The 16,449-nt window shown below is 39.7% G+C and overlaps 1 protein-coding gene across 8 annotated transcripts; it reads left to right on the top strand.

Moving 5' to 3' along the window:
- Positions 1-2,509: 2,509 nt before the first annotated feature.
- Positions 2,510-16,166, top strand: znf821 (zinc finger protein 821). 8 transcript variants are annotated; one of them, XM_066648178.1, is made up of 7 exons: positions 4,911-5,401; positions 5,763-5,868; positions 9,286-9,417; positions 9,534-9,640; positions 10,343-10,441; positions 10,838-11,004; positions 11,654-16,166. In XM_066648178.1, exons 3-7 carry the CDS (start codon positions 9,297-9,299, stop codon positions 12,546-12,548), a joined length of 1,389 nt encoding a protein of 462 aa, XP_066504275.1. In that variant the 5' UTR covers positions 4,911-5,401; positions 5,763-5,868; positions 9,286-9,296; the 3' UTR covers positions 12,549-16,166. The 8 variants fall into 8 exon arrangements, with proteins under 8 accessions (XP_066504276.1, XP_066504270.1, XP_066504269.1 ...); XM_066648177.1 differs by having other exon boundaries at positions 4,911-5,388; XM_066648179.1 differs by lacking the exons at positions 4,911-5,401; positions 5,763-5,868 and adding an exon at positions 2,510-2,593.
- Positions 16,167-16,449: the final 283 nt, after the last annotated feature.

The following is a 16,449-nucleotide window of genomic DNA, read 5'->3' on the forward strand; positions in this document are numbered from 1 at the left end:
GTCCAAAAAGAACATTTTATCTTTACTATTATAATCAGAATACAATGAAAATAGTTCTGGGTGCTTGGGATTGTAATTTTTTAGGTGAGTGGAAAGCTTAAACTGAATAGAACTAGACCAGGGGCCTCTAGATATTGATTGAGCTCCAATTATTTTGGGCTTGCAGGCTGAGCCATAGAGATGAGGAATGTCTAGGACAGCATGAACTGTGATCTGAGGTTTCGTGGCCCTGAAATCCGAAGTGTGCTCTTTCACCAACAGCTAGGGCTTGGCAAAAAAGAACATTTTCACTTTTAGGGAGTTAGAGATACCAATTTCCACAGATTCTACAGACATCTAGCTGGGAATAGTAGGAACATGAGCATGACGACAGGAGAAAAGGTTTGTCCCAGTAATGTAAGGTGCACATAATGCAAAAATTCTGCTGTGAACATGAAATCCAAAATTGCACTGCAAACAGAAGCAAACCAGTTGCTTGCCTAATTGTTGATGAATGTTTTGCTAATAGAGAAAGAAACATTAACAGAAAAAAGACATGTATATGGTGTTCTCATGTTCAGTCCACGAGACCAGAGTAATAACAGAAGATTAAAAAATTTCCACAATGGAGAGTGTTTTTGAAAATGTGAGTTTTTGTTTGTGACATAAAAATTCTGTTTCAATATGGATGGAGAAAAAAAGATAAGTTTTTTGTTTTAAACTAATGAAGCAAAAATCCACTGTACTTCACAGTGATGCTGAGGGGGGACACTTTCCGAAAAAGAGATATTAAAAGGATGATGAAAGTGAAGGGTGATCGGTCAGATTTTTTCTCCAATGTAAAGTGATGCATAATTAGCAGGTTCAGAAACACATGATCGTCACCGTTTGGAATCGAGTCCAAACATTTGAGTCGACTCTTCGTTTCCGAAAGCATAACCTGAAGGAATCGATTCTTTTTGGGTTCGGCTCCCAGCCCTAGATACTGCGAATAATCTTAAACTTCAAGGTGGCACCAGCGCTGTGCAGAAAATGAGAGCATGCAATTAATATGCTTATATAGCTAACGCTCTTTTAGATTATTATGACTTAATCTGACTTAAAACAGAAATATATGATTAAAAGTGTGCTATTTAATTATACAGACAAACTGTTTGACTGTATTAAATGTCTAATGGCGTAAGTGCAATAAAGTGACAAGTCAGGAAGCTATAGCTAGCCACCTGTCCATACCAAAACTGTAGCGTTGTTTCACCTAATTAACATTCTCTCCTCTCAAAGTCGTTCATGCTTTTAGCCTGTGCTCTGATTTGTTACACTGCCGTCGTTGAGACTATATTACAAAAGTCGTAAATCACCGCAGAGTTGTTAAATTTAAAGCATATCTGCTACGTGTCAATTCGGCGGAAGGATACTACACGCTGAAGAGTGGTGCTGGGGTCTGCGCCGAACCTCGTGGCAGTCACTGATGACGTCATCCCCTAGTGTTGTGGCACTTCTTTAGAGAGTCACTCAACTAGTTCCTTACTGAGGCACTGAGTCCAAAGTCACCAACCCCCTCCCGCCCGTTTTTCTTTTACAGCTCTTGCGATGTAGAAAACTATATTCACAATCAGGACTTAGAAATCTGTTTCTGATATAAACAAAAATGCTTTCAGTAGCTACATGAAGTTTAGGAGTCACAGGGCAACATGCGAAACCATTACAACACAAGCAACAATTATACAGTGCAATGAATAGTCCAGTTGGTCACCTTGTAGTTTTATATTTGGCCCAACAGCACAAATTATATTTTAAAGTATATTTTAAGTACTGGTGGTTCCGAGAATTTACTCATAAATTGTGCTCCTTAGGATTACTAAATTAAAATTACTACAGATCAATAAATCAATCAATTAAAAACTCGGTTGCTGGGGACAAGATCGTGTTCAGACGTATTTCATGATTCATTCAATGTCTTAAAATAAAATGTAAAAAACGGCAAAGTGGCGCTACTATGACACGACTTCAGGATCCTGTTGGAGTTGTAGCTCCCATCCCCACCTTAGGTCCCTGTAAAGAGTCTGGTATGTTCTCCCCAAATCTGCACTGGTTTCCTCTCACTGTCCAAAAGAATGTTGGTTTATGAATTGTTAAAATGTCCATAGGTTGATGACCTGTGATAGAATGATATTGTGCAGGCTCCGGACCCAACGCAACCCTAAACAGGATGAAATGGTTTATGAAAATGAGTGATTGAACTAGTTCAATATTCATGCTGTCACACAATAAATTAAGTACTCAGTGCTCTCATTCCAAAATGCTGAATGACCTCGACACGGGTAAATTAAAAGAACTGAGCAATATATAAATTAACTGGACAGAAACATGAAACCAGAAACACCGTTTTCCATCGATGATAATTATATTTACGAATCGGATTTTCAATAAGTTTACTTCCGGTTCAACCAGTGTTCAGTGCACTAATCACTGTACAGAATATATAGGAGCAATATCTCCAAAATGACAATGCGCCATCTAATGGTTACATCTGGCAAAAGCACGAGACGAATTCTTAATCTAACTGGTGTAAGAAAATAATAGCTCTGGGACGGACTATGATATGCACCTCACAGTGAGTAAAAGCTTGTAGTAAACGAAATATTTTCCGTTGGTTTGATGTAAAGGGTTTCAGTGTTTAGGTGAGTCATTCCTGTGTATGTTATCTTAATATTATAAATATAATACTGGATTCATATATGTGCACCAGTACCACATGGATAAAATAAAATTATTGTTTTTCCGGACCCACCACGACCCTGTACTGGCGCTTATAGTCAATAAATGAATGAAAGGGTTAATGGTAAAATATTCTCCAAAATCAGAATTTTCAGTGTTATAAATATTTTAGTATTATTACATTTATAACACATATGATACATGTAGGTTCCCTGACAGGTTTGGACTGTAAATAAAAAGGCAATACATGTGATTTGATCCCAGGTTTCTATCAGCTGTAAAGAAATTCAAGTCTTTCTCTACATTGAACATAATTTGTTAAAATTTAATTAACTGATCATTAGCATTATTAAAGTAACTTTTACTGAGTTTTGAAATATGGTTTCAAAATGGTTAGATTCACTTCAGAAAATTATCATATGTTCACCTACTTCTAAAATGAAAGACTGCCCCCAGCAACTAAGTTTTTAAAAGGATCAATCAGTCATTTTCTCTAATACATTTCCCCCATGCAATCAAACAGCTATGTTAATGACCTCTAGTGGCCTGCATGAATTAGAGATTCTGTTCAAACCTATTTTTATCAGGAACACCATCTGTCTAACTCATTTGTTAATTCTGGGACTACAAAGCAATATAATTTTCAATCTTATGTGAGCTGCACTCTAGCCATGGAAAAAATAATCACATTTATAAATAATTTTGGTCACTTTTCAGTGGTAAAAGTGACTGATGGCTCCTTCAAACATTTTAATTTATAACAAAACTAAGTAAAAAACACAGATGTGTGTTCTTCCAACTACAAGAAGATAACTTAAAAATTTAAAGGAGCACATAACAGGTCATCAATCAAAACTTTAAAATCAATCTTTGTTCATCAGAACTGAACATTTAGAAATTAATTTAAAAAATAATAACTCTCTGATGCCTTAAGAGTGGCGTAGACATAAGCCATTTCCTCTCATTCAGCAAATGCATATCTATGAATATTCAGTTAGTCCTTGCCTCTATCTCCACCCACCTGCACCTCAGAAATACAGCCCAGCAACCTGACCAGGGTTTGGCTCCCTAGGATTATGATGCACTGTAAACCTGAATAAGTTAGCAGAACTCAAAAAGATTAAAGCAATCAGTCACCTTAATATATTTAAGTTCATAAACTCAAATGTCAGATGTATGCATAAACTTTTATTTTAGGTGTATGCTACTTCATTTAATGTTTGATACAGCTCACAAATATATGCATTTCTGGTACTCAGTACTATTAAATAATATTAACTATTTATTTTTAAGTCTTTATTGTAATATTGAATGTTGCCTAAATTGAATGTGTAATAGTTCTTCTAAACTAATTATCAGTTCATTCATTCATTGTCTGTAACCCAGGTTCCAGTCATGACCGAGCATCACACAAACACCTATAGACACTTTTGCACGGCAAGCCACCTACCAGCTTTTGGACTGTGGGTGAACACACAAAACTCCTCAAGGCAGTGACCAAATTCAGGTCTCAAACTCACAACCCCAGGACTCTGGAGCTGTGTGACAGCAATGCTACCTGTTGTGCTACTGCCCCTCACACTGAAATAAAGACATAAACCTGTCCAAATTAAATTTACCAAAAGCAGTGAGCCTCAGGACATCCGCCATCTTGGCTGAAAATTGCTGTGCACTGGTTCTACGTCTGTGACTTCAGACGTCATGATATATACTCTTAACATTTCAGTTAAATCCATCATATACAACTATGTTTACTTAAAACAACAAACAGGACTGCTCAATCAAAACTTTACAGATTCACAAACTTTCCCAAGAATTTGTTGAAGTAATTCTTCAGAAAAGAAGATATTGATATATTGAGTGCACTTTTTCAATATATTTTAAGTTAAAATCATTAGATCCAGTTAATTACGTTGACCATGAGATTTTACAGTGTGTAAAAGAAACCCTGGCTGTCTGAATTCACCCATATTTGGCACACCTTCCAAGTGCTCAGCCATGATGTCGACTGATTATTTCCTACACGTCTTGTAGCTTATAAAATCACCAGGCGGTGTGTTACCAAAGCAAAACAGTTGATTTTTCAGTAAAAGGGTCCTAATATGTCAACATTAAAACTACCGTTACCTTTTATGGCTCGTCTCCCACAATGCACCTCGGCTCCCCCTGTAGGACAGACGCTCCTCAGTGTGGCTGCGCAGTCTTTGCGCAGAGCGTACGGTCTCTGCTCAGCGCAAACAGTGCGCAGCCGCGCGGGCAGGAGTACTCCCTCAGCGCCGCCGCCGCTTTTTTCTCCGAGGCGATGGTGCTCGGACGTTACCGGCTCAAAATGACCGAGTCTCTCAGTCCCTGCGAGAACACGATTCTCCGCGGAGACCCTAAACCGGTGTATCGGCTTTAACGACCGGAGCCCGCGCTTTGTGGGCCAATGTAGCGGAGCTGAGATTCAGTTCTGTTCAAATGGACCAAGAAGAACCCCGGAGCCGCTGACATTACAGCGTTACAGCTTATATTTTTATTAACGTCTCCAATTGTACGCGAGAGGCTCGTTCGAAAGCAAATGGATTGTATGAAAGCTTCGTAAAGGAACCAGACCTGTCGGATCAAGGAAGGGATTCGACTTTTTCCGTCGGGGAGTGGGGAAAAATAATATGTCAAGGCGCAAACAAACCAACCCTTTCAAAGTGAATTGTAGGTATCGCAGGTATTGTACACGCTATTTTAATTAATCCAATGTCAGAGCAATGGTGTGAAAGAGGGACGCTCCTTTAAACGGAAAATAGCCGTTTCTGGAGCATAACGTTTATGTTTGTTATTGCTGAACTGTGTCTTTGCTTTCTGCAGGCGGATGTTATTGAGTACGAGCTGCAGTTTTTCACTCTGCTGATGTGGGGAATGTTTCCCTGTTCTCCACGGGTTGCTAAACTTGTTCCCCTGTGAATTCTGTGTTGCTGTAACCTTGTTGTACTAAAGCTAGGCTAGCTAGCTCTCAGCTATATGCCTTGGTTTAGGAGCCCACTTGTACTCTGGAGATGTTGAAATATCTTTCTCTTCTTGACCCCCAGGTTGAGTCAAAAATTCTCGGATAAAGTACATGAGCAGTGTGTTTAAAGCTATGTTACTCTAATGCCAGGTGTCACACTGAAGTTACATTTACAAACGTGTGTAAAGGTAAAATCATTTAAAACAAGTTCTCTTAGTCTTGTGTCTTAATTTTTATTGATGCTTTGGTGTTGCTTTAACAGTTTATTTTGAAAGTGTTACCTTTTTAACAAAACCATGGACAGAAGGTAGATGATATGCTGAACCTAATATGGGCTGTAATTCAAATCATCTGTTCTGATACTGATTGTGTAAAGCTGCTTTGTGATGTCAGTTGTAAAAAGTGCTATACAATATTGGTCATTCATTTATTCATCTTCTGTAACTGCTTCATCCTGTGATTTGATAGGTTTGGAGTCTACCTGAAATCAATGGGTGCAAGGCTGGAACACACCTTCCACATGCCATCACAGGACATCACACACTCACACAGACATTCACGTACAAGCACAGTGATTCAAACACACACACCTGTGGACAATTTCACATATCATGAACCCCTACCAACAGGTGTTTTTGGATTGTGGGCTTCACAAATGTAGATATAGCGATAGTATGTTTAACAAGTAAAAGAGTATCTGCGTTTTTTCTATTTACAGAAGTGGAACTGTCTGACGGTAGTACATGTAATAGTTTTAAAGTTGTTTAGGTAATTAGTGTTATAATCTATTTACTGTGAGATATTTTTTTGTTGTATTTAACTCTATTTAAAGTAATATGTTTTCAGAACACACTTATGTCAGAGCTAATTTGTTGAAGCTTAATTTTCCTGCCGTGTTGTAGGTGTGAATATACATTAATGATGCATTTATGTATTTTCATGGTTTTATGATGTTTTGAGAACAGTAATTTTTCCCTCGAGGATAGCTATCAGTGACCTTTTAGGAGTTATAAATTAGCCTTTAGGCCTCTGTTCTAAATATAGTTTCAAAGATGGGTTTGAGGTACTTTACATGTAAGATCCTGTAAATTCAGGTGACATAATGAAAAATATTCAGTGTGTTTTGTACTTCATAAATCATTGGTTAGGCTGTTTACACGTAGATAATAAGTATTATTTATTGGTGTGTTTGCATTATTTGAATAACAGATGGGGATCTGTACATAGCTAGTCTAATGGATATGTTGCATGAACATAATTTTATTTCCACACTTTCACATATGATCAAATAAACATTCAAATATAGATTTTTTTTTCTTCTGCATAGACTGCAATTGTAATTAATACCAACAATTTTTTAAAGTGAGTTTTGTGCTTACTTCCTTTTATTTGCAATGCAAATAAACTAGATATGGCACCCACTGCATATGTTTATATTACACTGCCATGTGTTGTATTTGAGTACTAAGAATTTATCTCAGCACATCCTAAAAAGAAGGAACCTCAAAAGAGTAGAAGATATGTATGAGCAGCTTCTTTCTTTTGGACTGGAATGCCACTTTTTCATTTAGGCGAAGTGAGAACTGATTTGGATGATTGGGATTATCTGATGCCTGCCTTCCACCATTGCTCTACCCTGAGAAAGTAGGGCGCTCACCCGTAGACATGGGGCCCCAGCCAACAACACCCCCCCCCACACACACACACACACACACCACCCCAATTTTTTTTTCCTATGGGGCATTCTGTCTGTCTGTTTTTCTTTTCCTTTTTTGTGCAGTTGTGAGGGGGAGTGGAGGTGAGTGGCTTGAATCTAAGTACACCCCTTTGCTTGCATTTGAGTTTTTGGCATTCTCTCCCTCTTTTGTGTGTTTTGTTTTGTCTCCCCCACCCTCTGCCTTAGCCTCTTTCTCTTGTGTGTGTGTGTGTGTGTGTGTGTTGGCTGATGAGTTTGTCTCTTTGTCTGGATTCAGTCAGACACTGCGTCACCTCCTGCCTACAGTCACACAGACTGAGAGATAGCATCAGAGTGGCAGAGAGAGAGGGAAGAAGGAGGGAGGGAATAGAGAGAGAGTGAGTGAGAGAGAGAGAGAGACAGATGTACAGACAGAGCCTAGCAATGGGGGATGGGCATCTCTCACATCAATCACTGGCTGGCTGCCGTAAAGCCATCCTGTCTGTGGCAGTTCAGAGTTGAACACTCAAAACTCATCTCTCCTCATGCAAATGTGACATCCTGTTAGATTGGCTCAGACACTTCATGAATAGAGTGAGATGGAGTGGTGGAGGAAGGGACCATAAAGACTCTACAGATCACTGAAATTGTATTTTAATGAAAACAAGGGTTCTCACTATTCATTATAATAGTAGTCAAGTATTCCAAAGGCATAAATCGTAAGTCTTAAACATAGATTTAGCAATAACAAACAATGCATAGCCTTTCAAAAATCCCAAGAATGTGTCTGCAGAGCTCCCTTTCTTACTTTAGGGTAATGAATGCATAATAGATCCAAATCATATGTCTGCAGATAGTTGCTAAGGAATATATGACAGATTTAATAGTTTCCGAACTAAGATGTGGTGATGTATTGGTTGTTTTCCTAATAATCGTAATGTTTAGGTGATGCTTGGCCAAGCTCTGATTGGTATCTTTTAAATGTATATGGGATGTAAAATATATTCCTGCTGGAAGCAGTTGATTTCTTCTGAGAACATTATTAAGAGAAGTCATAGTAATTGTGTATAATTAACCATCAAAGTGGAGCTGGGCCTTTCCGAAGGCTGAACAGTAGTGTTGCAGTAATGAGATGTGTGCTGGTACAGAAGACAGAGGGAAAAGCAGGTCTGTGTGGGTGGATGAGTGTTTCTGGAGGAGCTGATTTTTCATGGTGGAAGCATTGCCTCAAAGGCAGAGGAGCCAGGCTGTTTCCACCAGGGCTGCAGGGTTGGGTGCGAATTTAATCATTGTAAAACTAAAATGGCGCAAGTGTGCATCCAAATGTCCGCACATGTGTTAATTCACATTTTTGTTGCGTGTTGGTGCATCGGTAGGCCGTTGTGCTGGGCATGTGTTGACACATTCTCTCGCTCGCGTCTGCAGTTACAGTACAGTAATGTATGGAATAATTAATGTATGCAATGCCTAGAGCTGTGATGCAGTTAGACTCTAGCAGAGTAGAAGACCCATAAGTGAATTAACTGAAGGCATGATAGTTTCAGGAAATTATGACTGCTTTCTGATTTTGTCAGCTATCGTAGGATGGATGTCAGAAGAGCTTGGATCCAAGCTTCAGTCTGCATTGCCGTATACACTATCCTTTTAATGAATGTACATTAAAGTCATATATATATATATATATATATATATATAATGTTTATATGTACAATTTTACCATTTGGTTGGATGAGTCTATCATCACTGGACAATGAGTACAAGTACTGTTTCAAATGGCTGTAAGTGTAGCTGTCCACTTGTGATGAGATCTTTGACAACATGGTGTAGATATGTCATGATTAGAAAGTTTAATTAATAAGTGTATGTTCTTTTTTACAAGCCCATTTTTCTCAGACCTTCACATAATCCTTGTATTCTCTTTCATCTGTAGGGCCGTTTCACATGACAGGGTTCTCTGGACCGCATCACACTTCAGAGATGGAGGCTAGAGACGAGTTTGCAGAAAACCCAGCATGCAACAGCAACAACTCCCAAGAACTAGACGAGCAAGACACCATTACTGGTGAGCCTTAATGTGGCAAAGGGAAATTAATTAACACTGACTGATTTGGTGGTGTGTCTATGCATAATGAAGGTGTATGAACCGTGCCATGTTAATGGGATGTTTTGTGTCTTTAGATGATAGTGACAGCGACTTGGACAAAGAGAACTCCTCCAGCTCCTCAGCAGACGACAACATGGCAAGTAAAGGGAGCCAGTGTTCAGTTCATGGAGATGTGAAGGAGGTAGGCCTTCACTGTATTGGACTGAATCTCATAATGTCTTGAGAATAGTAATGATCATGATGGCAACCGATGCCCAGAGTATTTGTATGTAATTAACAATATTTTTTCCAAATAGTGCTATTTAAGGGAATAAAGTATCAGCTCAATGACTAAACCTAAAGTCTAGATGGTTGATTCGTTTAAATCCTTTCCCCTACATTGAAATGGTGAGTTGTTTCTGCGTAAAACAAAGGTAAACTAAAGTGTCAAGGAATTAAAATGACTAAAACAAAGCACCAGAGTTTCTTTCATGCATCAAAATCAGTGCTTTCTGTGTCTTCATCAAGCAGCTCTTGTGCGTAGTGGGAAACATGTCTTGGTGGTTATTTATGAAGTGTGATTCATGCCTCTATGGCAACGCTGTACAAAGTGTCACCACGACAGTCAGGGTGACTAATACAGACTTGTGGGATACGTTCATATGTCACACAAATGCCTCCTCATAGTCTTTGGCAGCAGTGGACATGAGCACAGATGAGTGAGTAGAGTCATACTCTGGAAACATGTTACTACTGTAGCATTTTAATCGTAATATTCCACACACACCTACGCCTCCTCCAACAGGGCACTCACACTGCTCTTACAGTCAGGATTTGTGAGTTTTACTGTCACTCTGGGACATGTCCCTAATACCTTCCTTGTGTGTTACATTTTGTCAATTAGGAGAGCAAGTTGGGGACAGACCTGGGGCACAATTATGTATGTCCCCTCTGCACACTGGAGTTCAGCAGTCCAGAGCAGCTCATCGCACACGTCTATCAGGTGAGGCCAACACTCAAAAAGCCCCTTTATGTCTGGATAGGGGCACGAATAAGCTAGCAGAATCTAATCACCTCTTAAACCACCTGAAGCTGCTCACTTATACACATGTAAGAAGGTATTACTTCATAAGCTGTTATGATCTAATTAAGGGCTTAGTGTTTTAACATTGTGTTAATCAGTGCTGTAGATCATGATATTCCTCCACATTCTGTGGTGTTTGTCTTGATGCAGTGCTGGGTGCTTGATGTGTCAGGGGAAACATACACTGCATTTTAATGTGTACTTCTGTCATCTTGTCAGAATCTTCTTAGACCCAAATTCTACTTCATCCTAGTTTGAAAAGGTCTTTATGGGCTCCTGAGTTTTCTTTGCTTTTCTCTTAATTTACCTGAACAGCACACATCATCAGTGGGTGGTGGTAAGAGTTATGTGTGTCCAGTGTGTGGACGTGCTCTTAGCTCACCAGGCTCCCTTGGACGGCACCTCCTTATTCATTCAGACGACCGACTGTCCAACTGTGCGGTGTGTGGCGCTCGCTTCACTGACACCAGCAACTTCAACAGGTCTGTAAACAATGCTTACACATGAAGCATGAGTCATCATTTCATGAACATGAATTGGCACGGTTTTCAGGAAACTTACAGGGGTGTCATGGGAGAGAAGAAGCAAATTTTCAGTGCACATGACTTATTATATGATCTGATTATACCTCCCATCTCCATCAAAAGTGTTCATTAACTACTATTCATAATGGTAATATTAAAGGCCTATTAAAATCTGTGACATAGTTATTGAATATATAGCTAAAGTACCTTATGTTAAAGCAGACTGCCGGCAAGGCAAGGAAGGTTTATTTATACAACACTCATTTTGTACACTCATTCAAATTGCACAAGTTAGTGGTTTCAGTCAGACACGGATGACACAAAATGACCAATGAGTTTATTGTACTGTTGTGCTAAACTTAGCCTTTAATAAATGTTAATCTGCGTAATATGAGTAAACACTTTGTGCCAGACACTTTAAGTTCCACAAAGAATGTTGCATGATAGTGGTATTGAATAGAGCCCATGAGCTTCAGAATTCTCTGATGTTTGTCCTTCCTATATGACTGGAAAAAGAGTTTTAGTTTACATAGGAATTCTTGACAAAAGATTACTAAACACGTGTCTTTTGCTCTCTGTCTTGATCTATATTTTATCTGTACTGTAGGGAAAAGTTGAAAGAGTTCCTTAATTCTAGTGACATAGAGAGCAGCAGTGAAGACCAAGCCTGCTCCATGTCCCAGCCTTTGTCTGCCGGTCCCATTCCTAACCATGGTCCTAGTCATGGCCTGAACCACGGTGCCCATCTTGGACCCAACCATGGTCCCAATCAAGGACCCAACCATGGTCCCAGTCATGGCTCCAACCATGATCCTAATCATGACCCCAACCATGTCCCCAGTCCAAACCCCACATTACCTTCACTCCAAGGCAGCCTGCTCTCCTCAGGACCTTCCCTGCCCTCCCTACCAGATGCCCTAAGCCCCTCTCCCAGCCTCCCACCTCTGCCTGATCTCCTAAGCCCTATGCCTGTGTACCCAGCCGGGGTGCTGCTTGTATGCAACAGCTGCATGGCTTACCAGCAGTTGGTGGGCAGCCAGTCACCCTCCATGAGAAAGTGGGCAGCCCGGCGCAGGAATGAGCCAGTTGAAGCCCGGATCCAGCGACTGGAGCGTGAGCGTGTGGCCAAGAAGACCAAGCGGGCATGCGAAACACCTGAGGAGCGTGAGCTGCGGCGGCTGCGGGATCGTGAGGCCAAGCGCATGCAGCGCATGCAAGAAACAGAGGAGCAGCGGGCGCGAAGGCTGCAACGAGACCGTGAGGCCATGCGACTCAAGCGAGCCAATGAGACACCTGAGAAAAGGCAGGCACGGCTAGTACGTGAGAGGGAGGCCAAGCGACTCAAACGGCGGCTGGAGAAGATTGATCCATCACTGCGCACACAAATCGAACACGACCCAGCTGCCATGGCTGCTCTCACTGCTGACATGAACCTGTTCCAGTTTCCTTTTCCCATGCCCGTCTCATCCATGGACAACGGGCTGTTTATGAAATTGCCCTAGTTAGACAAGCGCTTTTTCTGGACTTGTAGGCTTCTCTGAATTTCAGGGGCAACGTTTGCTTGTTATTCTTAAAACAAGGGAAACCATTCCATGTGTGAGACTGCTACAAATGCATTACTGTCCAAGGTTTCCAAGACTGTAATTAAAATGAATTCTACACTTATTTATATAAGAAGATTATAAAGTTAACTGCAGGGTAAAGAATGTTACATTTTCCTGCATTATGAACAAGCATGTGATATGGAGAATTTTCTTGTTTAGTTTTCAGGGTCTACATATTACAGTACTAGCTCTCTGTACTGCGGTAAAACACTTCCGTAAAGGAGGGCCTCTACTATTTGCACAAGGAACTACAGTGAAGGGAGGGAGACTTGTAGCCACACTCCAGACAATTGATGCCCTATGCCAATGGATGTTTACATGCAAATATTCTCAAGTCTGAATTAATTCAGCCTGTAGATTATGACTGTTTTATTTAAACTATTTAAACTGATGTAATTTATATGCGCACTCTACTCAACAATCCAGTGGAAATCTCCAAATTATGTACATGTGTAGAGCACCATTTCCTGTAAATATTATCACTAGAAAGAGCAGCATGGGTCCAGCCAGTGTCTAAATCTCAATTTGGCTGACCTTTTTTTTCTCTGTAATAGCTGTTTCATGAATTGCACAGTGCAAAATATAAGGAGTAGGGAGCTTTCTGGGATTCAGCTTGAGTGTGAGAATAATATTCACTCTGCGTGCTGGTATTTTTATTTACTCTAAAAATATGACAGGCTCAAGAAAACGTATTTGAGATCTACAACTATCAACTATTTATAACTCTTAGGTATGGTTTCCCAGACAGGAAAAAGGTTAGTCCTGGATTACACAGCATTCTGAATGATTTTGCATTGAAAGAAGGACATAGTCCAGGAATAAGTTTAAACCCTATCTGGGAAACCAGCTCAGTTTAAGTTTAAAGCATAAACCTTTTCATTGTGATGAATCAAACTGTTTACACTATTCAGACTGATTCTGATTTAGCTTTATGTGACATTAGTAACGGATTATAAGGTTGCATGTAAACATAGCCAGTCTGAAGTTTGGAGTTTACTCGTAGTTACAACTCCCTCCCTAAGCAAGTCACTGGCTAGCTCAATCCATGGATACAACTACCTCACCACAGGCCTTTCAGTGCCCAACCACACCACTGGCTTCTGCAGAGGTCATTCTAGCCAAAACATGGGCTATATATTTATGCCAACTCACATTTGAACACAGTTTATTAGGTATATTTTCTCTGCTCATACTCGAACATTGCTCTAAATACTGTTATCAGTCGAAGACATTGTTACTGTGGATTGTTCTCTCTGACATGAAAAGATGTTGACTGCTTCTATATGCTACTACAGATCATACTAAATTATTCTGGCTTGTGGTTCACTCCAGACCTCCTGAAACCTCCATACTCATCTACAGAACAACAGGGGTTCATACTTGCCCATGCACTCACGGAGGTCAAGGACCATCAGTCCTGAGACTGATAATGAGAGCGTAACACTGCGACCCACCTGCTCACTCATTTCAATTACCGGTCACATTGACCTGCTCTTTTTTTGTTTTGCACATCAGTTACACTGCAAATTCCTCAGATGAGCCGGGATATCAGTAAGGGTTTTTTGTGCGCTTGATCAGTCTCAACCAACTCAGTCTCTTCCTCTGCTGTTGTTACTCTACTGTATATGTTCATTACCTCTCTTATACCAGTGAGGCCCTGCACCTCATGACGCTAGTCTTTACAGTTGAGGCGTGTACAAATGAATGAAAATGTTGCCTTTGTCACTGGAAAATTGTTTTGTGTTATGGTTTTATATTGAGACAGGTATGATATTTTTTATTTTCTGTTTTTAAGATATACTATTGTGTAAAAAAAAAAAAGAAAAAAAGAGACTGCATGAAAGATGAAAACAATCTCATTGATAGCGTATGTCAAAGAAGAGGATGAGTTATGAATCTTTCCAGTCTGAGGCATTGAGCACATTTGTATGAGACAGGCAATTTATTGGAAACTATAGATGCTGTAGATATATAATTGTAATAATTTAGCATACGTACAGTATTTATTAAGTACTGTTTAAACTAGTTTTACACAAGTTTAGACCCCAGTTCTCTGAGCTTCACTTAGGTCAGTTTTGTGGCATCAGTTCAGTGATGTGCATTACACATTAGTACCTCTCGAAAACAGGGTAAACTATAGATTGTAATTTACTGTATGCTTTTTTTTTTTAATTATTTCATTCCAGTTATTTATTGTTGACATGACAAACATGCCATTCAACATTAAGGTTTACAAAGATTTCCATGAAATTATATTTTGTTCCACATTATCTTCAATAATACCTCTTTAAACAGATCAGCTCTATGGGACTTAAATGGCAATGTGATGACATACTGGACACTTGTTCCTTATTTGAGCCATTCATACTTGTTTTCAAAGGAGATGAGACATGTTTTTAAAAAGGGGAATACAGCTCTGATGCGTGGCTTGAATCACTATGCAACAATATGTTCTCAACAACTGTATTTGACACTTTCTATTATTACTATGCAGATTATGTGAAATGAAATGGACTCAAATGCAGCAGACCACACAACTCAGGCAATTCTAGAGAGTCAGGACAGGTTTTTGCAAAGAATTTTACAATGCGAGTGCTGATCTAGATTATGTTTTTGGGATGGAGACCAATGTAAACAGTGGAGCAACCTGAATCCACATCAGTGCTCTTACTATGAGATGAGTGTCAGCCCTGGACTATAGCTTTTTTGGCATTTGGCTCTAAACGTATGACTGAATAAGTATATGTTGATGCTTCAGGGAATGCAGACTGTATTTAATGCAACAGGTTCCATGATATTTATCTTCTTGCGTGGAATGGCAGCATCTTAGTGGCCTGTGCACAAGAGCAGGACCTCATAGGACTCTGCTGTTGACATTCTGTACTCAGGACTGGTCTTCACAAAAACATCTTAGAGTAGAAGGCTGATCTAGGATTAGATTCCTTTTGATCTTTTAACAATTTTGGATAAAGGATGGATCCCAAATCATCACGTCTACTCTGTTCTTTAGAGTTTTGCAATTAAAAGCCCAGTCTAGTTTCAGAAATTATTCGGTTTAATTAGTCATGAAGCAACAGTACGCATTGCCATGTTGACATTTTATGCATTAAGAAAAAGTTTTATTAAGAGTTAATGTCCACAGCTTTGTTGCGCTTGATGGGGACTGTTTTTCGCTGAATCCTGCATGTTGTATGCTTCATGTTCTAGATGTTTTATGAGCTTGGGTTCTTTTACTCTTTGCCTGCTTAGTTCTGTTCTAATTAATCTACAAGAGAGGGACCTAATGATGAATTGCCTTTTTTTTGTTAGTCTATCAGGATACTCTCTTTTACTATGTTTACAAATGTCTACAAAGGCCAAAACGAATGAGACGGAATAGAAGTGATAAAGAAAACACTGTATTTATCTTGTCACACTTCTGAGTGCTCCTTTCAGAAAGCCATTCTCTGTTACTGGATTAACAGATCAAAATATCATTATGAAACCTGGAGTAGAATGTGGAATAAATGTTGATCTAACTGCTCACAGTCTGTCTGTCTGTTTTGCTGCTTCAGTAAACACAGCGCTCTGCTCACAAATGGACTACCGTGGACTCCTGACAAAGAGCCCTTTATTCTTCCTCACAGCCAGACAGAACTGTAAAGCACTCCAAAGCCTACACAATACTGACTTGTCCCTGATCCAGCTCAAGGGTGTGAGGAGGGCAGGTCCAAGAACACACTTTTCTACACACTAGAGAAAAAGGTTGATCAGTTATCTTTCAGAAAACCTGGAAATAAGAGTTTCATTACACAGACTG

The sequence above is a fragment of the Hoplias malabaricus genome, chromosome 16, assembly GCF_029633855.1.
Source record: "Hoplias malabaricus isolate fHopMal1 chromosome 16, fHopMal1.hap1, whole genome shotgun sequence".
In the NCBI taxonomy this organism is placed as follows: domain Eukaryota; kingdom Metazoa; phylum Chordata; class Actinopteri; order Characiformes; family Erythrinidae; genus Hoplias; species Hoplias malabaricus.

What these genes read in the sequence shown, in the direction of transcription:
- znf821 (XM_066648172.1), top strand. Translation starts at nt 5,349, where the DNA reads ATGTCAAGGCGCAAACAAACCAACCCTTTCAAAGTGAATT. An exon ending in CGAGCAAGACACCATTACTG is followed by an intron (nt 9,418 to 9,533) that starts GTGAGCCTTAAT and finishes TTGTGTCTTTAG; the next exon opens with ATGATAGTGACAGCGACTTG. An exon ending in TCATCGCACACGTCTATCAG is followed by an intron (nt 10,442 to 10,837) that starts GTGAGGCCAACA and finishes TTACCTGAACAG; the next exon opens with CACACATCATCAGTGGGTGG.